General features: G+C 38.3%; 1 protein-coding gene across 2 annotated transcripts in view; it reads right to left on the bottom strand.

Annotated features, from left to right (window-relative positions):
* SLIT2 (slit guidance ligand 2) overlaps positions 1 to 21,125 on the bottom strand; it is a 305,490-nt gene that overhangs the window by 19,465 nt on the left and 264,900 nt on the right. For both annotated transcript variants that reach the window (XM_037530425.2, XM_037530427.2), the window contains one exon: positions 2,906 to 2,999. In XM_037530425.2, coding sequence (XP_037386322.2) covers positions 2,906 to 2,999 — 94 coding nt within the window. The remainder of the gene's footprint in view (positions 1 to 2,905; positions 3,000 to 21,125) is intronic.

Raw genomic sequence — 21,125 nt, 5'->3', positions numbered from 1 at the left:
GCCGTCGTCTGAGAGCTATTTCATATTTCCTTCTCGACAAAGACTGCTTTTTCAAGTCCATTAGAACTTGAAGTCATATTACGACCAGCACTTTGTCTTTCTTTTGCTCTGCAGACTGAGTTTCCAAACAGGAAGAAAATATTTAAGAATTCCTTAAAGTTTGTATGATCAACAAACCTATAACACTCCCTCAACTCGACTGCTGGTCAAGGAGTGGGAGAGAAAGCAAAGAGTATAAAACATATGGTTTAGAAGCCCAAAAGCTGACTAAGTAAGATGCATGCTGGAAAATACTGTTTATCGCATATCACGGTTTAAAAAGATCTCGAAGCAATTTAGGAGATTTATGAGGAATATAGTAACGGAAGGGAAGTCAAACCAGCTCTGTGAGTAATAAGAAAATGAAGCTGAAGCAACAGTACAACTGGCTCAAGCAACATTTGTCAAGAGCAGCTTCCTACAGTTTTGGTTTATATGTCCATTTGCTTTTTGCGACTTCCTTTCCATCAACTTGCAAATCTTTCTAAAATGGGAGGAACAGCACACACAACAACTTAACCTGTTTTCTGCTGAACTACACACAGCTGTAAAAGAAGTTCACAAATGATCGCCGAAAACAATGAATTCCCAAATCAGCCGAAACGCCACGCAACAACATTTAATTGCTTGCACTCTAATGGACAGCAATGCAAGATACTGAATTAGGCTGGTTTCTGGAAGATGAACTCCCTTATTTTAGAATGGTTTCTATGAAGTTTTACTGCTACTTTATCTTATAATTACAATGCAGTAAGCCCTGTGTAACCTGAACAGCAGATAAGCAGTTCTTGCTCTTCAAGGTAATTCCGCTGAGAAATGAAAATATTTGTTATGTAAGTGATGCACTTTCGGTTTGCTAAATTCAATTGTGGCCAAATCACATTAGGACTTGAAATAATTTACACACAGGAGGAGCAAGTGCAATGCAGAATGCTATATAAAATAAAACTTTTAATATGACTGTGGATTTTTTTTCTACTTCTGTGCAGGGTTGTAAATTAAAATAGAATGAAAAATAGAACCAAAAATTATTTTCCTTTTCAATGATGCATCAAGTGGGATCAGCAGGTGATGACTAAGAATACCTTCAAGTTTGTATGATCGCCAAGCCTATAATACCAGTGTGTCTGTATACTCTCAAATGATGAATTTTAAACCAAATCAAATTTTAAAATTTCTCTAAAGAAAACTTGAGGATAAGCATTTCATTCAGATTCGTATTTGAAAGGCAGTGGGGACATGATACTGGCCCTGCCTCCCTTCCTGACCAGAGTAATTTTTAATTCTCTGAATGTTATGGGGCTAAATTGGCATCATATCATTGAGAAGATGAAATATGTGAAAGCGAGTAGCTACAAAACACTACAGAAGCATGAGTGTAGGGTAAGCAAAAATTATCAGGATTTTCTGCCTTCCTGCCATTACCATTAATGATATATCTCTGTGGTCCTACATGCATGCTGGATGGTGGGCACCTGGAGTAGGGTGTGGGCATGCATAAGCGGGTGCACCTGGACTGAGAGACTGGGCTTATAAGGGCGGTGTCCCAGGGATGTCCGCCAGCAGAACAAGAATAAGAGCAGAACCAGTAGAAGCAGCAGAGGAGAACAGAGCCCATGAGAGAACGCTAGAGCGCCCAGAAAGAGTGAAGATTCACCAACTCCTGGCCCTCTGCTTGCTGTGCACCTGGGTGCCACACTACAAATGGTGTAAAAACCTCAATAATAGCCTGAAAAATCGACCAAGGGTTCCAGGACTCCCCTTTACCCGTCTGCCTAGATCACAGAGATCCTGCCCTGTGCCTTCCTGCCCCTACAGTGTGGGAATAGGATCACCACCGGCCCCGGCCCAGGACAGGTACATGACAAATAGGAGGCAAAGGAACAAATAATGCTACTTGCTATTGGTTTCATGCAAACACAGCCAAGCCCTGAACCTGCACATGTCATTCTTGAGCTTGCATCAATATAAGAAATCAACTAATGTTAAGAAATGACAAAAAGTCCTAGAGGTGGCCTGCATCTGAAAATCACCCAACTGGGAAGTGCAAAACGCAGCTCCAGCTCCATGCAGTTCCAACTCCAGCTCCTCCAACCTGGAGGTCTCTGGACCCACGTTCGACCTCTCTGGGCCCGGGTTTCCTGATGCTTATGATGAAGACTTTGAAACAGAGGGCCCTAAACTACTGCCAACTCTCAGAAGTTGCTGTTGGCAGACCCCCAACAAACCTCAGGATGGCAGCAAAAAAGTTATGGAATAGGATGCCAAGCGCATCTCAGGAAGATGGCTGCAGAGGAAAAAGAAATGATTTCGAAGGTCTGAGTTCCCTGGAGGGAGCCCCCAACCGAAGTGATGCTTTCTCATTCCAAACAAGACAATCAAGGGGCACTACTAATAATCACACGGAGGCCACAGACACATAAACCTTGACAGGTCCCGGGCCCGGGGACATGACTATAGGGCCACTCGGTCCACCTTGCCTTGGCTAACGTCCTGCAATAGGGCATCACGTTCTTAGTTTTATTCACTTAGATTCCCTATTTTGACTTGGACTTAGCTGCAGATAATAAAAGCACCTAGCAACTAGGACACATTTGTTTGGCTTTCAAATAAATTTGAGTAACAAAGTCAGGGGCTACTTTACGTCATAAATGGAGCAAAAGGAGACACCCCCTTTTATTCTTCTCAGTGTACCACTCAAAGGCCCGTGCTGTATGTGAACATTCATAAAATGACCACAGACAGTCTGTTCCTGTCTTCCTGAGCAAGGATGTGAAGACAGGTCTGGAGAGGAAGGTGGAGACAAGGTGTTTTTAAAGGAGAGGCCCATTCCCACACTGTGAGTCCCCGGGGGACTCTGACTTACTTGAAGCCCTTTGGTGTCAGGATGCACTTGGAGTCGTGCTGGCAGGGGTTCAGGTCCTGGGCACAGAAGTCCAGCTTCTCCTCACACAACTCCCCTGGAACATGGCAAATGGAGTTAGTCAGCAGAAAGGGCTCACAGGCGTCCCTCCGGCAGGCCGCATGTGGGCCTCAGAGGTGAGCGCAGCTTGTGATAGGATACTAAAGCCACCCAAGACATGGAAGCAGAGGATCCAAAGTGCTGGTTCTGCTGCCAGGTTGTCTTAGGGCTGAGGCCATGCAGCCATTGTGACGTGTGAATACTGGGTGCCTGATAGTTCAAGAAAATGCTACTGGAATCAACAAAAGGAAATTCAAATATTTTACATTTCTATTGTTTTAGTTTATTTTGGACTTTTAATTGAGGTATAGTGCTTACCGAGAGGATAAAGGAATAGTAAATGAATATTTACAAATTGAACTTATTCATGCAGCCAGCAGCTCTGTCTACAAACACACTATCTCCCAGCACCCAAAGGCCTTACTCCAAGCGTGATGACTATGGAGAGCACCATAGGGGGTCATGCCTGTGATTAACATACATGAAATCAACTGGTATACCCCTGTTATGTCTGACTGCTTCTTTTGCTTGTTTTAGATTTGAAAAAAGAATCCTCAACCTCTCAGTCTCAAATGTTTTTGTAAGTCAAGAAGACTTCACTGTTGTTTTCTTTTTCCCCACTGCTTTGAGCATTACAAGAACTCAATGAACTACGCTTTAGCTACATTCAACCAGAGAGAAAGCAAAAACCAGTAAGAGAATCAGTCCAGATAGAAGACACTTTTGCTGAGTATGAGCTAGCTCATAAAGCAAAACTGTTTGTCAATCAATGAGTATAGCCACAAATATTCTAGACACTGCTAAACGGCAAGTCTGACAATGTCTTAGGAAATTTCTTCAGATATAAATAGCCTGGTTATATTTTGTTTTCAGATGATTATCATTTTAGGGAGAAGACTTCCTTAAATATTTAGGTGCTGCTGGAATGATATAAAATAAAGTTTCTTCTTTTCTACCTTCTAAATTACAGTTATTTTATAAGCAATAGATGGATGAATAAAGTTACATGTCTATAGGCTGCTGTTAATTTCTTTCTTTCTTTTTTTTTTTTTTTTGCATTTTATAGCACTGTTTTATTAAGAGTGAACCCTTACCAGTATTCTTGAAGTGTAAATGATGGAGAACTGAAGTGTCAATACATTAGGGATCATGTATAATAGATAACATTCCTTAAGTTTTCTTACTGACTTTATACAATCAATGTATGTATTCAGGCAAACTGAATTCCTTATTAAGCAAACATTTTTGCATATGCTGCTTTCTCTTCATCTTTCTGTGCCTTTATCTTTTGTTTGACTTTCAGCAATTCCACTTGGATAGCCTTATCTTCTGGTGCTATCTCCTGAGCTTTCTTAGGTCAGGCTGCTGTTAATTTCTAAGAAATTAGTAGAACTTTTGTTTAAAGTGGGTAGATTTAAGCAGCACTGGTTCAAAAATAAAGAGTTTGTAGCAATGGCCTCTCTCACAAGACTGTCCTATGGTAGTACTTTTGTTAATTCTGTAGAAATAGCTGCTTGACAATTAAAATGGAGTCATTTACACTTCAAGGACCTTCTTCTTTGATGCAAATATACAAATGCACTCATCTAGTTGCTGCGTTTATTTGGTGTATGATAAGTTAGATTTTTTTCCCTGCCTTTTAAAGTGAAATAATTACACAGAAAGTCTCAGATATTTCTTCTAGACTTTTAATTTTTTCTTTATCTCTAAATCTGTGATATAAAAAGTTTTTAACAATATATATATATGAGCTATTTTTAAACAGGGTTTATTTAAAGCTTTTCATTTTCAATTAGTGTTACCTTTGGCCATACCTTTTGATGGAATTTATTCATTAGAATTTTTCAGCCTGCCAGGTTGAAATCATTTTCAGTTTTCTAATCAGGTCTATCTGCTTGGATATAGGCTATTAATAGTATTCTATATCCAATGCAGTTTGTAAAAATTGCTGATAGAGAAGGACCATTTGAAATCTATAATGAGTGTCATTCTACGTATTTTTCACTTTATACTCAAATAAGAAATTATTTTAAAAATGATAAGGAAAAATGTTTCACTTTTTATTCACTTTGATCCAATCCAAACCAACCATACCCAATCAAATTGAGTTCAGCTAAGTCAGAGTTCATATGGATTTATTATACAGTGCTGTGCTAGGTCTGGGACTTCAAGGATGGATATAATAAGACTCTGCCCTCAATCAGCTTCCAAACACTGGCAAAGAAAGTCTAAGCTGGAGACAGAATATAGAGAATTCCATGTTTAAGAGAAGAAAACAGAGTAGACCCTTTACTCTCAACCAGGCATTTCTTTATAAACATGATATGGAAAGGAATTAAAAAGAAGAGGGTAAATGTTGGCTAACCAGACTGCCAAATCTTTTACCAACAGCTTAGACTAAGAATGGCAATTTAAATTTTAAAAACTACATCATTTTCAAATATTCTTTCTGTTATAAGGAATCTCTTTTAAGACTAGCATAGCAGAAATATTAATCCTTGCTAAATATAGTGCATAACATTGGTAAAATTGGTTTATTACTTTATTTATTAAAGGGGGGGATTTTATACTTCTAAAACACAATGATGCAAACCAATGTTTCTTTAATAAAAAAAAATTCTTCCGGAACTATTCCCAAACATTATATTAACAAATATTACAAAAGCATTTTGTGCATCCTGTTACTACCTAGCTCATCATTATTAAAGCCCCATTTTCTACCCTATGGACTTGTCATCTGTACCTACTCACTACTTTGTGAATTTATCTGAAGTCCATGCCTGGGCTAACAGTGTTTATTTTTTTCCTGTTTAATATCTTTAATAAGTTCTGTTGTCCATTTTCCCATTCCATCACCCCTTCTTAATGAAATAGCCTTAGATTTTTTTCAGCCTTCCAACATTTACATGCCATGTTTGCTTGAGCCTGTCTTATGACACATATATTAATAATTTATTACATAATAATTATTTATACAGTAATTACTATATGTTAAGACTGTGCCAGACAGTTTTAAACAAGGTAAAACCATAGAATCACTTAATAGCCCTGGCAGACACCCTATAGGTAAGCTGTAGGGCGGTGGTGCTTTGCACGCACTGGATTCTGCTGACTTTGTCTCATCCCATCTTTGACTGAGATCACTGAGAACACCATCCTTGGCATGCTTGACTTGATAGCTTTCTAGAGTATTCTATGGTGACAGACATAGTAAAGTAATAGTTATTGAAGGAATGATTGATGCTTTTTAAGAATTCTATCTTGTTGATCTGAATTAAACTTGGACATTCCTTCAGTCTTTAAACATTTTTTTTGTTTCATCACTGCTTAATAATTACTCATAATTAATACTAAAATAGCTTATGTTTCTGCCCTTTAGACATTACATTAAATTTTCCCAGAATAAATATTAAAATAAATGTTTTCATTGGAGTATTTTTTTAAATTTCTTCTAACTATATTGGATTATGATATATTGGGGTGGAGGGAGTAGCTTTTAAGTCTCAAATTGTATCCCACTGTGGAAGATTTAGGGGTTTGGTAGAAAATGGGGAGCACAGCATGGCCCATGTTTTATATCTACTTCTTAACTGGTAAAAGAAGACTGAATATCTGCAAGCTGCATTGGTTTTCCAGGAAGAATGGGATTAAAATGAACCAATACTCATATACATTCAGTAACTATTAAACTATTAAACTCTTTTTCCCCAACCTCATTGTATTGAGAGGGCATTACACAATTTTCTTTTGGTTTTCATTTTTGATATATGTGTACTCAGAGCCAGTCCAGAGTTAGTGGGGAAAAATATCAAAGAAATATAATGGAAAATAACCGAATTTGCTTTTGGATCATCCTGCATTCCCGAGATGATAAAGGAGGGGCTGACAGAAAGGAAAGTAGGAGAGTCCTTCATTCTACTGCACATTGTCAACAGTTGCCATCTGCTACCCTCTAGGCAGGTCTGTATGTTTGACTTGGCACCAGGAAAATTAATCAGCCCATTGGAGTGGGTAAGGGCAATGTGGTTAAACAGAGATTAAATTTCATGAACTCCTCAAGAGAGAGGTGTCTACCCACACCTCGACTCCATAATCTGTTTCTAACCCACTGCACTAAGTTGCAGGAAATCCTATTTATTGGCTTTCAGCGTGATGCTTCTCAAAGTCCCTAAAGACAAAGCAAAAGCAGTAAACACAATGGTTGCCTGGTATTTGTGACTATCCTTTTGATCAAACCAGCAAACTAATTTCACTCATGGTTCTAGTTTTCAGCTTTCTGTTCATGAGAAGTTAAAGAGTGTGGGTCTATATGTTTGTGTATGTGTGGGTGTGTGTGGCTGTGTGTGGGTGTATGTGTGTGGCACACACACAAAGTGGTCAAGATGGGAATTTATTGCTTCTTCTATAGAACACGAGATTCATGCACGAAACACTAACTTGTGAAGGAAAATTAACACAAGACCTAAATGGAGGTGACATTTTTGCAAGAAAAGTGAGGTCCATTTTCTTTGACCCCTCTTCCTGGTTGTGTTTGTTGGGCAGCTGTAGCAGAGAGTGGGGCTGGAAATGGCTCTGTTCTAGTTATACCAGCATAAGCTTTAATCAAAGGAGGCAAGAGTGATGGCTACCTCCTAAAAGACTGGGATTCCTCGAAGTCCACTCTGGAGGAGTAGATAAAGTTTGTTACTTACTGAACATTTGTAAACATGGTTTTTCTGAAGAATATGAGGTAGTGGTAATGGAAACACACTTCCTGGCTGGCTCTGGCTTATTAACACTTTTGCACCAAGGTAACTGCCAATAGTGTCCTTAGGCACTCACACGGATGTTCTGGTTTGGGTGGTAAATCTTAGGTCATGTCTAAGATGGAGCAGTAAAGGTGGCTCATCAAAGTTAACGTTCTGTTGGATATGAAGAGTGAACAAGCATGGGGAGATCCTAGGGAAAAACTACTCTTTCTGACTGACAGCACATTTGGGCCACTGGGTTATAACTTGGAATGGTCTTGTGTAATTTATTCAATATAAAACAGCAGAATGGTCACAGAGAAGTGAGCCATTTTATTGTTCTAGGTCCATGTTTTCATCTGTAAAATGAGGTTTTGAAATTGAAGATGTGCCAGGTCAACTATGGTTCTAAAAAGTCATGAACAATAATGAAAATACTTCTAAAGAGATGGATAATGCAGATGGCAAGATTCCAGAGGGAGCACCATGCTTAGCTGTAGAAACGTTTGTTACTCCATCCACTAGTAAAATCAAAGCATCAGCCTATGCCTAGAGCCATGAGGTGCCCATAATGTAACTATCACTGCAAGAGGCAGGAACTTTAATGCATTTGGGGGTAATTATGGGAAACTGTACCTGGAGTTGGCTTTGACTCTTGCTTCATTTCACATCCATGAAGTTAGATGATTTTAATACCCCTTCTTTCTTAAACATAAGGAGCCTATCCTTCTACCTTTTTGTACTTCCTTCAAGCATCTTAAGTCACCTTTCTTCAAGTATCCTAAGTTTACATTTCTTATTACTAGGTTTACTGAAAGAGTTTTAGAATTATTTTACAAACTTCTTTCACGATACCTAGAGGGATCTGGCTATAGTTTTTTTTTTTTCAGATTCTTACTATCACCATCTATTCTGAGTGCCAACTATGTAAGAAAGTCTGTGTTAATGCTATGAGTATAACTGTAAACAACAAAAAAAATGATATCTTTATTAACATGGGGTTCATACATAAAAGGAGAAGGAAAAAGATTAATATTTACTAACATAAAACTGCCTCTGATGACTGTTAAGCAAAAAATTTTCCTGGTGCTCTAGAAAGGGAACTGAGTGTGAAGGTGGCATTTCTGCCTGGTGAGAGTTGGATGTGAGGATGAAGAGGATGAAGCAATGGTGGTGCTCTATGCCGGAGGCAGCTATGAGAACATGCGCTCTGGAGCTGGGAGTGTGCCCAAGAGAAAATGGTGCCAAGAAGGCCATCGAGGTTGGCAGGGCCCAAGTAGTACAGTGTCTTTGTTCTATGAGAATGGATGACATTGAAGGGTTTACGCTGGAGGATGACATCTGCACTTTGAGAACATTCTGCCTTCCATGGAAGATGGATGGCAGAAGGGCAGGTACACCTGGAAATGAGAGATGACTTCGCTTGCACTCAGGTGATGAGGTACAGGAGATACAAAGGGCATGGAGGGATGCTTAGGAGGCAAAATAGGTGGGACTATGTGATGGATTGGTGGGAGTAGGGGGAGTGTGGGAGTTGTGTGGGGTTTTAGGTTTCTGGTATGTGTATTTGGAAGTATCTACCAGTGACACAAAGAATGCTGAAGGAAGACCAGGCTTTCTAGTGCAAAGATCAAGAGTTTTAAATGCAGTGGCATGGTATTAAGGGTGGAATTGTGTGCTCCCTGAGAAAAAAATGTTCGAATTGGTCAGCACCTCAGAATGTTGCTATATTGAGAGGGAGAGTCTGTATGAGGTAACCAGGTTAAGAAGAGGTCTTTATTGTGGGTCCTACTCCGTTATGGCTGCTGTCCTTATATAAAAAGAAATCTGGCATAGAGGGAAGACAGAATGAAGAAATTCAAGGACACCATGGCTAATTATAGGCCAAAGAGAAGATTACAAGATATTTTCCTCAGATGCCCCAAGGAAACAACACCGCTGACACCTTGACCTCAGACTTCCAGCCTTCAGAACCTCAAGACAATAAATTTCTGTAGTTTAAGCCACCCTGTGTGGGGTGCTTTGTTAGAGTAGCACCAGCATATAAATACGGGTGGTAAATTCTATTTTTGTGCAGGTTTCGTGTAGGGAATGAAACTTTTAAGATGCCATTCATTTTCTTTTTTTATTGTTGTTCTCATGTGTCTCTTCTCTCTTTTGTCATTCCATGTGGATGTACTCTCTTTTGTCTGGAGTTTTCTTTCACGTGTCTGAGCTTCTGCGACAAGGGAAGGAATGTCCCTGATCATGGTCTCTGGGCTTCCAAAGAGCCAAGGGCTGAACCTGAACACAGCACAGCAGAATATGAGAGACCTTAGCTGCTGCTGAGGCCAGAAGATCTCTGCAAAGCATGTGAATCTTGCTTGTCTTGGACCAATTGATCCTTGGCTCGTCCCCAAGGGGAGTTGATGTTAACAGCTATGGTGTGCAGAATGGGGTACCCAGACAGTGAAGACCCTCCTTTCATGATGATGTTAAGGTAACAAAGGCATGAGAAGAATGAACTACTGTTTTATTCAATGTGAAACAGCAGACTGGTCACAGAGAAGTGACCCATTTTATTGTTCTAAGCCCATGTTTTCATCTGCAAAATGAGGTTTTGAAATTGAAAGAAGGAAGATCAGGCTTTCTAGTGCAAAGAGCAAGAGCTATAAATGCAGTGGTATGGTATTAAGGGTTGAATTGTGTGCTCCCTGAGAAAAAAATGTTCGAATTGGTCAGCACCTCAGAATGTTGCTATATTGAGAGGGAGGTTCTGTATGAGGTAACCAGGTTAAGAAGAGGTCTTAGAGAGGAGAGAGTCTAATGCCTTGTTTTATCAACTTTATAATAAATTTGAAGATTGTCTTGGACTTGAAATATAAATATTACAGTCCTGAAAGTCTTGTATTATTAACTTAAAGGATCAAAACTCCTAAGTGGAGGATACTTGAATCTTGTCATTTCTATCATTTAAATTTTCTGCACACACAGTCAGCTTCTTAAGATTGTTCTTTAGAAATGCTGGATTAACACACGGCACCGTTGAGAACACTTAACTGTAGTGATTTTCTGGCAAATCAGTGACTAATGGACATGTCATACAATCCATGGGATTTAACAATCAATGTTTCCTGAAACTAACAAGAATAGTAGAAAAGGAAGTGGACAACTTATAACAGGATTCAGTTACATGCATTCTGGTGTGACAATTTTTTATTGGACTAAAATTAAAAGCTACTTTAATAATTTTCATTATATTGGGAAAATATTTTTGGAGAACTATATGTTGAGCTGGGCTCAGCAAATGAATAAAGGATGAGAATGACAAGATCCTTACCCTGTTGAATTATGATCTAGACAACTTACACAAAGATGACGATGAATGCCTACCTTTCCGTTAGTGACTAGATTATGGCAGAATCCTGACTTAGAAACTGTTGGAATGACTTATTATTACTTTTGTTTATTATTGAAAACACAGTCCCCACATTCATTTCTACCCTAAAGAGATTTGTTCTCTATGTAAACTGTGTTAATCAGAAAGAGGGAATGTCTGAAGTCATTGGATGGATGATTAATTGACCTCTATCTACCAAGAAACAAGGACACTGGCATGCCTCATCTAGACTTATTCAGTTCTCAAAGTCAGCTTAACAGAAAAGAGGGGGATTTGGCCCTGGATTAATAGTTCTAGAATTTTCTGTTTCAAATAACTCTGTTTGAAAATATTCATTTGGGCCTCCCCGGTGGTATAAGGGTTAATTAAGTCTCAGCACTATCAAGCTATGGCCAGTCACTGCAAGTGAGTTCCATCTCCAGCCAGGGAGCTAACCCATATGGCAAAGCAGACTTCTCCTGTTTTACCAGCTACTCCCCTCAGTAGTGTATTTCAGTAGATCTGCCTGTTCTGCTCCCTACTCTCACTCTGTCTGGTAAATCCTCTCACCTCCCCTACCCCACCCCCACCAGTTGTTGTAAATAAAAATCAAATAATAAAATAAATAAAAATATTCTTAAAAAATATTCATTGTATTACATGAATGGAGCCATAGGAATACGAGTAGATTTTAATTAATATGTACCTTTAATTTTTCAGAAAAATTAGTCTTTTAAATTCAGGTTGGGCAGGTCTATCTATAACAAAAATAATTTTCGATATAGGTACATGGCATTGCTAGAATATTTAACTGTGGCTTCTGCTAATGGAATTAGATTAATATTTTTTTCTCTGAAACAGAAAAAAAAAAAATCTGAGTCCTGCATTCATGAAAGGAGTGAGGAGGATTCTGGGGCTTCATAAATGATGCAAAAGTATTTTTTTAAAAAAAGTATTTTTTTAATAGGAAAGGATCATTAATATTGATAGAAATGGAAAGGGAACTGATGACAGCAATCTGAATAACTGGACCAGAATTCCAGTGTTAAACTTAATCTGTTGTGACATTTTCAAATATACTTGTAACGAGGGAGGAAGTCTGGTTGAATTCCTGACAGAATCACCAGGATACAGACTTTTGGAGGGTCAAATGCATCATTCTTCAAATATTTGCATTTTAACCCCTTAACTTGGCTTATGAAGAACCTGAATAATGGTGCTAATTTTACTCTCCTTGAATTGGGACAGCAAGGGAAGGTATCAAAAAAGCAACGCATTGAATAAAATAAATAAGATTCAATTTCTTTAAGGTATACCACTCTAGGATAAGGGATAGATATCTTTATGTTTCTGTGCTTCTTCCTGCCCATTGCATTAAACAGCAAATTGTCTGGCACAAAGTAGATATTCGATGGCTATGGAAAATATGTAAAAAATAGCATTTATTTGATTGCTGCTTGAAGGAAAATACTTTCTAAATGTTAATGAAGGAGACCCAGCTGGCATAAGGGACAGTGAAAAGAAGCAGAGAGAATAAAGAAAATTGGTAGCAGATTTGCCTTCTGAAGTTCCAGCCTGAGGAATGTCTTTGCAGGTAAGACTAGAAATGTGATCTCTTGGCCCTCAGACACCCCTAAAACTCATCTGCTAAAGAATGACCAGTTCCACACCCAGAGTATGAGCTCAGGATGTGAGGAAGCATGTCAATGCTTAAGTTTGAGAAAAGTTAAGATACAAGGATTTGGATGATTCCGAGGACAAAATTTTAAATATTCCATCCAATCCTATAAGAAAAATCTGCACATTTTCCATTTGTTCTTTATTTGAATTAAAAAAAATAAAGCTGTCTCCTTTCCTTTTGAATGTATCAAGGAGCCCGATAAACTGTGGAAGAGGGTAAACAAAGCTGATGGGGTTATGAGAGTCAACTCAGGACAGGTTAATTAATTTAGACCAGGAAGCAAAGTGTTTATATTTTCTCCTCTTATGCTGAACCAGGTCAGCTCTATCCATTACATACGTCACCTCCTCAAGGTTATAATCCCAGGCACCAGAACACATTACCAAGGGCAAACACCCATCTTCAATCTGAACACTGGGTGCCCTTATCAGTGATGATGGTAATAACTGTCTTCATATCCATCAGTAAATAAAGAATAATTAATGGACAGTATGTTACTGTTTCCTATGTTTTTGCAAAGCCAACTCTTACTTCTTGATTATTTCTATCAATAATCTGATAGGCTCTACTTATACCATCCTGAAATTTGTCTGATCGTGTAGAAATAGTTAATTGACCTTAAAAATATAGTCAATAAACTATCCAGACCACCCTCACATCTCTAAACTTAATTAAATCCCGTCATTAGTCTAGAAGTATAAGGAACTGATCTTGAGGGGCTGTGAATTCTTGAAAATCCATTAGCCATTGATAAATGGCCTTTGCTGGCAAAGGAGTACAAAATTCAACATGTGCATGAAGGGGACCTTGCCACAGAGTAATCTCAGGGGATAAAGTTTATTGTAACTTTAGGAAAGCTAAAGAAACAGCTGAGCTGGATATTTCAAACAAGGAAAGTCATTTTATGTTCCCAACTTTGTTCTAGATGATATGAAATGGATTACTCCAAAATAATGCCTCTTTGCCAGAAAGTTTGATTAGTCTTCCCATTCAGAGGAATGTGTTTCTCTTTATTTACATGCTCATAATGGAATTATATTCTGCTTCTAACTTTCTTGGGATATGAGAAATGATGGCTTTGTACTGGAGAAATAGAACTGACCTAATCTGAACTTGCAGTGAAGGATGAAAGCCAAAGTGTTGACCTGGTGGACAAAGGTAATGTTTTATGCATTTCTGTATGACTTTGTATGTTTAGCACTGTGTCCTCCATAAAGTATTTTCTCAATAAATGTCTTCTGAATTTTTCAAATGGTAAAACTTAGTTCCCAAATAAATAAACCAAAGAGAAGGTGTTTTTCAGGACTTCTTCACTGGAACATTGAGGCTAAATAATGCAGCCAATTCCAACAGCTTCTGAAACTGCAGAAATACTGAACTCCCCTTTCAAAATAAATAAATCCAAATTAGGTTGAATAAACTTGGTTAAGCCCAATTGTTCTCTGGGGCTCACTGAGCCCTTTCTACTAACTAAAGGGTAAACAGGATTTTTAGAATGTTTCCTGAGATTCAAATGCATTGAAGAAGGCTTTGAACAGTTGGAAGATACCTTCAAGCCCTATAGTATCAGGAGGCTGAGAAAGTATCTGCTCTACTTAAAATAGGCTGTGGGTATGACAGTAACTATACTGACTTTGGTATCTAGGCCTGGAACTATTAGAGGCAGGATAGTAACAGGAATCACCATTATTAAGAGCTCATAAAAATAACAAAATAATACCAAAATCTAAAAAATACAGCCAAATCCAAGAGTTCCTTAGCTTTCAAACACCTTAACAAGTCAAAGGTGAACAAAGGGATGAAGTAAAGCTAAGATTTAGTCCCAAAAACATCTTCCCACTTAAAGTAAGCATGGAAAAAATAATTATTTAATAAAGTAGTAATGAAAAATACAGAGAGAAGTTTCATTCACATTTTTTTTTTCATTGTACTTAAGGGAGAGGTTTTTTTTTTTTCCTTTTTATCAAAATCCCCATAAAAATTCTTAAGCCATTAGGAATGGCATCATCATTTAAACCAAGTTACCTTCATGAGGATGGTTAAAAATAAATGATGTATAACTTAGAGATGTCACACAGGGCAGAGCCTGCCATTTCTGGAAAATATACATTTCACATTTGAAAGTGTTTTCCTAAACATTCTTTGATGTTACTCTCAAACATCTATGTGAATTGGAACAGATGTCATTATCCCTGTTTCACAGAAATGAAACACCAAAACTTCAAGAGGCTCCAGAGTTGATAAATTCTAGTGCCGGGAGGAGAAAACTGAGTTTGTCTCATTAGCTGCACAAATTCATCAGTATTCTACCTGCCCCAGTGAGGGAAGGTGGCCTAGGCCTCAAGGGAATGAATTCACTCATTGTACAGGCATTGATTAGGCATTTGCTTTTTTTCATGTGAAGATAAAATAGATGGGTTGTCTGACTCACAATGTTGTGGCTACAGTTTTACTCTTTTCAACCGTACATAAGGGATAATTTCTTAGCACAAGTTGAAGAGACAGCAGAAGAAAAACTCCTGGGGCTCAATCATTAGTCAGAATCACTGTGGGTGGGAAGGGATGAGTCTGGAAGATGGCATCAGATCTGAAGGGGCTGGTTCCATGGGCCTCGCTGCCCTGGGGACACTTAGGTATTGGTGTGCGCAGGATTCCTGTTTACAAAGCGTGTGTCCTCAGTTGCCCGATTTTTCTTGGTTTTAATCACGTCCTTAGTCAAATCATACATCCCTGAACTGTTTTGCACGAAAAATATGTCAGCTAGTAACAAAGCTTCTTTTTAAGAAAATGACTTTCAGTGGTGTGAAGAAATTGAAATTTCTAGTTGTTTTAGTTTTAAAAATCAAGAATTAAAAAAAAAAGGGTTTGACTGCTTTTTAAAAGCAAATTCAGTCAGAGTGAATTCTTGGGAAATAAAGGTCACCTTTTATAAACATAAACATGAAATCTAGTCAGCACTGGAGACCATGTGGTGATTTAAGACCCTCTCACACAGCTGAACTTGTCTTGAGGGTATAGACAACTATTAAGGATATGCTCAGGGCCTCCCAGGTGGTGCAGTGGGTTGAGTGCCGCACTGTGAAGCCTTCGCAGTCTCTGCAGTGTGGGTTCGATCCAGAATCCCACATGGTGCGGCAGACCTCTCCTGTCACGTCCACTGCTCCCCTCAGCAGTGTATTTCTGTCAATCTGACTGTTCTGCTCCCCGCTTTGTCTCTGGTGAATCCTCTCACCCTCCCATGCCTCTGGTCTGTACCCCAGCTCTTGTATAAAAATAAATAAATCTTTAAAAAAAAAAAAAAAGGACATGCTCAGTGACACAGTCATTGCTACTGTGTTTCTCAGACAGAAGCAGATCCTAGAGACCCTTCCCCAGACCTCCAACTGCTTTAGTACTTGTAACAAGACAAGATGACTTTTGACCAAGGCTGGGACTGGAAGCCATAGTCTGCAGAGAACTGCACAGATTATAATTTTTACATTCTAAACTATGAAACCATTTTCCACCTTGTTTCTCAACTACTTAACTCTGCACATAGAAAGAGTCAGTGGCTAAAGTCAGTAAATCTCCCAACAACACAAGAGAAAAAACAAAGTCCTTAGTGAGAGGAGACCTGGTGCGGCAATATAATGAATTTCCACATCAGCGTGTAATCCTACTGCAAATGCTTCCTGCGCTCCTGGAAATGTCAGGATGAGAACACATGTGCCCCTTTTAGCATGCTGGGTCTGCACTTGGCACTGGAAGACTTTTGGTAAGCTGAATGAGGTAAAATCCAATGTTGTTATTAATAATCAAGGGTCTTCCAGATCAAATTTCACGAAAGTTCCATGATGATTTCCCAATAGACATTTCACCCCAATCACACTCAGATTTCCTTCTAGGATGCTGATGAATTCGGGAAGCCAGGTGGGCCCTGCCTAAGTCAATGTGTAGACACGGATCCTTTTATATTTTAAAAATACTGCCTAATAATCATGTAATGAGTTTGGGATTGCCAATTTGTGGATCACTCTCTTGGGCTTTGTCATATCTATTCTATAAGATATTTTAACAAATATTTCTATCTTTCAGTATTTTTCATGTTTCAATTTACTAAAGATAATAAAGTTATGGGAAAACTCCCATTCTGAAAAAAATTCTATCAACAGTCTACTTTCTATACTAAACGACCTACTTTTTTTCATTAAGAGATTAATACATGTTTTTAATATCTTTTTAAAAAGTAAAAATTACATAGACAAATAGAAAGTATGAGTCTATCCTTTTAGTCACTCCTTTCTCCTAATCAGAGAGTTCCTTGTAGACTCTATTAAAATTAACCAAGTATTTCAGTTTTCCTTTTATAGTGCTTTAGAGTGGCAGGACTTCCCATCTATCAGAGGTCTGGATGATTGACTGGACATATTGATTACAGATTTCATATTTTGTCAACATTCCTATTACCATACACACAAGAGAATCTATGAAGCTTTCTAAAAAAAAAAAAAAAGAGGGAGACTATAACAAAAATCGTAATAGACTTAAAAGGCAACTAACCTTTTTCCACCTCATTCAGATTAGCAGCTGGCAGCGACAAAGACAGAAGAGACAAGAGACTTTTTACATTGCAATACAACAGTGGAGCACATGGAGCCGGTGCGCAGCATTAAAACACAGAAGCCAGAGAAAGAGCAAACTGAAGCAGGGCTTGGATTTCTTACCTACAGGAGGGCCAGACGCACAAACATGGAAAAGGTGAGGCAAAGGTGAGGCCATCGCAGGGGGCTAGAGACCTGTGTCTAAACCAGGTGATCAACAACTGGCAGATTTGCCATTTTAAAGTGTTTTAAGGTATGCACTTAACAATTTGTGTGTAGACACTGGGGATTTGGAAAAAACAAAGAGATAGTGGTACAAAAAGGAAAAAAATTAAAATGGTCTGAATATTTTCCACAAAATAATATCTAAACCATACTCTGATCAGCTTGCACGGAAATTTTCTTTTACTATATTGATGCAATCCCACTAGACGGTACCATGGTATAGAATGGAATCAGCTTTGGATCACTTTTGAAAGTAGTCCAGTGAGAGCAGGGTTAACTAAGAAACATAATCTTGACAGAGCAGACTGACTTATGCTCTCAGGAAACGTGCAAAAATACATCTGTCAATTCAACACCTAAATTCATACCAGAGTTTAAGAAAAGGTGTCAAGATTTTCAACGTGGAAGGGGTACAAGATTAACAGTTTTCATTTTTTATAGGTTTTGAGTTTGTGTAATTTAAGGAATCCATGGAAAATGTACCTCCAAGAAATTACTTATATTTAGAAAGGATACAGTCATGATTACCAAAGAAATCACAACCCAAACCAAAGACATAATCTCTCAAGCTAAACTTAACACCCTAGAGTGGATTTTACAATTATTTGTTTAACCATCCCAAGCCTTATTTCCTCAACCCTTAGCCTAATGATTTTAATTGAGAATCACAGTGAATTAAATTTTCAAATCTTAATTTTGTCGGAAACCTATTAGAAATTAAGTTATGTGTCATATACAGCTTGAAGGGGAGGTGATGAATTGACTGAAGCACAAAAAAATAGTACTTAAATAGGATGACTGTTTGATAAAGCAAGGGTTAGAAAATAGAAAAACAACAATGTCCATTAAACTTATGTTATTAATCCCTGAGGTAGAATAAAAGCAGAGTTTAGATAGTCTTTCAGTAAATCAATAACTATAAACCATGATATTTGGTCACAAGGGCTTAACTAATAAACTTTAATGCATTCCCAACAGTGGTTCATTTTTGTTTGGAATATTTCTAGTTGTGTTTTATAGCTTGCCCATCACATCATGTTTTCTCTGTCAAATTTCTTGCAGATCTCTGAATTTAGTCCATCAACATTACATCCATTCTGACTCCTGATGTGAGTTCAATCTAAAATCTTTCATGATAATAACGAACAAAATTTTCCCACAAAGGTTTACTTGCTACCTCTGAAAGAGTTTCAGTTTTTCACTGTCTGCCTTTGGGGTACAGAGTACAACAAATTTCAAACAGTAAAGCAACTTATGACTTGAATGATTTTTAAACAATGGCAACATTATTATTATATTCCCTCAGCATGTCAGGGTTTCTGTTCCCAAATCTCATGCTCATTAATCAGATTCCAACCTTAAATCTAAGACAATATGACCCTGTTATAAGAAAATTCCTCCCTAACTACTTGGGTGAGTAGGCAATGAAATTTTCTAGAGTCCACTTACTACTTAAAATTAAAGGCTGTTTATGTGTCACTGATTTTAGAATCTGCAGATGGATATTTGATATTTTGTAAGTGAGCTCACTTCACATATGGAAAAAAATATTAGTAAGGAATAAGGCAGAAACTTGCCTCTTTGATATCTGCTCTAATGTCAAACTGTCAAAACTCTTTATTGCCCACAAGAACCAGCCCAAAGTTACAGTGGTGGTGTCTTCATGGTTCGGATGTTATGAGCTTTCTGTAAGTTCGATATTTTTGTTTATCCCTTGCCTGAATGAAGACAAATTGATATTTCCAACTAAAAATACGCCAGAAGTCTCAGGATATGCTGATAAGCACATGGCTCTTGAGAGACAGCTGTGGCAGGTAGCTTTTATAGATGTCACCTCTTGCTAAGAAGTCATTCTGCTTAGGTTTTACTTTTATGATATTTCAATGAAAGATATGACATGGGGAAATGTGACTTTGCAACAGTTCTCAGGGAGATGTATTCCCCTGGATCCTGTCAGATGGAGAAAACATGTTCAAGAGGATCAGGGATAGGGAGGGAGTTGGGAAATGAAAGGTGAGAAGGTCAGACACAAACACAGAAGAAATGGGTAAGGAGAGCAGATCTAAAGCAGATGCAGGCAGTCCCCCGCAAAGCTACTTAGAAGGGTCTGCCACCTTATATAAATTATCATCAAAAGGCAGGTGAGCTCCTGATCACAGGAGTGCTTGAAAGTCCAGGTTTGTATGAGGAAATCAATTCCTGGTAAATTCCAGATAGGTTCCTGGCTTCTGTGCTCAGAAGGCACTGGATAACCAAAGTGTGTTTGGATAGCATGGGTCTGGTGCGTTCTGCTCAAAATACATTGGTTTAAAGGGGGGCCTCCAAAATTATGTGAATGAAAGCCTTTCTATAATGACTAGAACAATGACAGGAAAGGACTATTCTATCCTAAGAAGGGGCAAGGTGACAGATTTGAGAGCAAACATAGGGGTTATGGGGACAAGTCTACTTTAGCCCACCCAATAAAACTCAGATTCTCAGGAGAGTTAATAGTGTCCAGAATCTGTGCCTGCAGGATAATGGCAAGTATTCGAGGTATGATACAGTCACACTGGAGTGAAGGTCAAAGTTAGGTAATGCCTCAACTCTCCACAGCCACTTTAGAAGGGGTGCCTCGGGAACAGACTCACTAGCCTTTAGGGCAAAATATCAAGAGCATTCAAATTCTGCCCTCCAAAAGAGTTCGGGCTTCATGAATATGTAGTACAATACTCAGGGATACAATATGTTCCAGCGTCTACTGGAGATTCAATCTGATATTTCTTCCTATGACATCAGGTGCTTCACTCATATAAAACAATCATATCACGGAAAAGGCAGTTTCACAGACCCTCACAACAGAACCCCAATATTCTAGCTAGCATTTTCCCATCAATGGATGGGCCTGTAGCCTGTGGCGTTGGCCCCTCTCCCTGGTTGCCAAGCTCCTCAAGAGTCGCAGTGACCAGTCAGGTCCAAAGGGTCTTCATGACTCAGGGGCCACTCTCCCCATCTCCTATGGTTGTCAGGATGCAGAGAAGAAAAAGCTGTTTTAAGAGGAGGAGGGTCCAGTTTGAGGGACCTCTCCATTTTCACCAATCTCACTGTTTAATACCCTGCTCCAGTGTCTGCCTCTGCTTATCAATAGTTTTCCGGTCGCTGTGACTCTGAATGTCAGATTTGAGCATTCAAAAAAACTTAAATTTCAATAATCTTCTAACTTATCCCTGAAAAAGTTCATCATACAGATGTGCTTTCACCTTTCATGTTCAGAGATGTTTATTTCAGTCATGTACATGTTTTGTTACCCCCTGCTATTCTTAAATATGTATTAAATTATGTGAAGGTAAATATCATGAATGAAAACCCCCAGCAAAATGAAAATGGTCATTTTAATAAAGTAACAGAATAGACTTCTCCATTTTTTTCTTACAAATAAAATTTATATCTTTTCCTTCTCTCTATCAACTTTAAAACCAAGTGGTTTATTAAGAAAATAGGATTGTAACTGAAATTTCTTGTTTAATCACAAAAATCAATCAAAATATATATGCTGACATGATAGGCAAGTCAT

Source organism: Talpa occidentalis, unplaced genomic scaffold (assembly GCF_014898055.3).
Source record: "Talpa occidentalis isolate TD23 unplaced genomic scaffold, MPIMG_talOcc4v2.1 talOcc4.6, whole genome shotgun sequence".
Lineage (NCBI taxonomy): Eukaryota > Metazoa > Chordata > Mammalia > Eulipotyphla > Talpidae > Talpa > Talpa occidentalis.
This window is presented reverse-complemented; position numbering and strand designations above follow the sequence as displayed.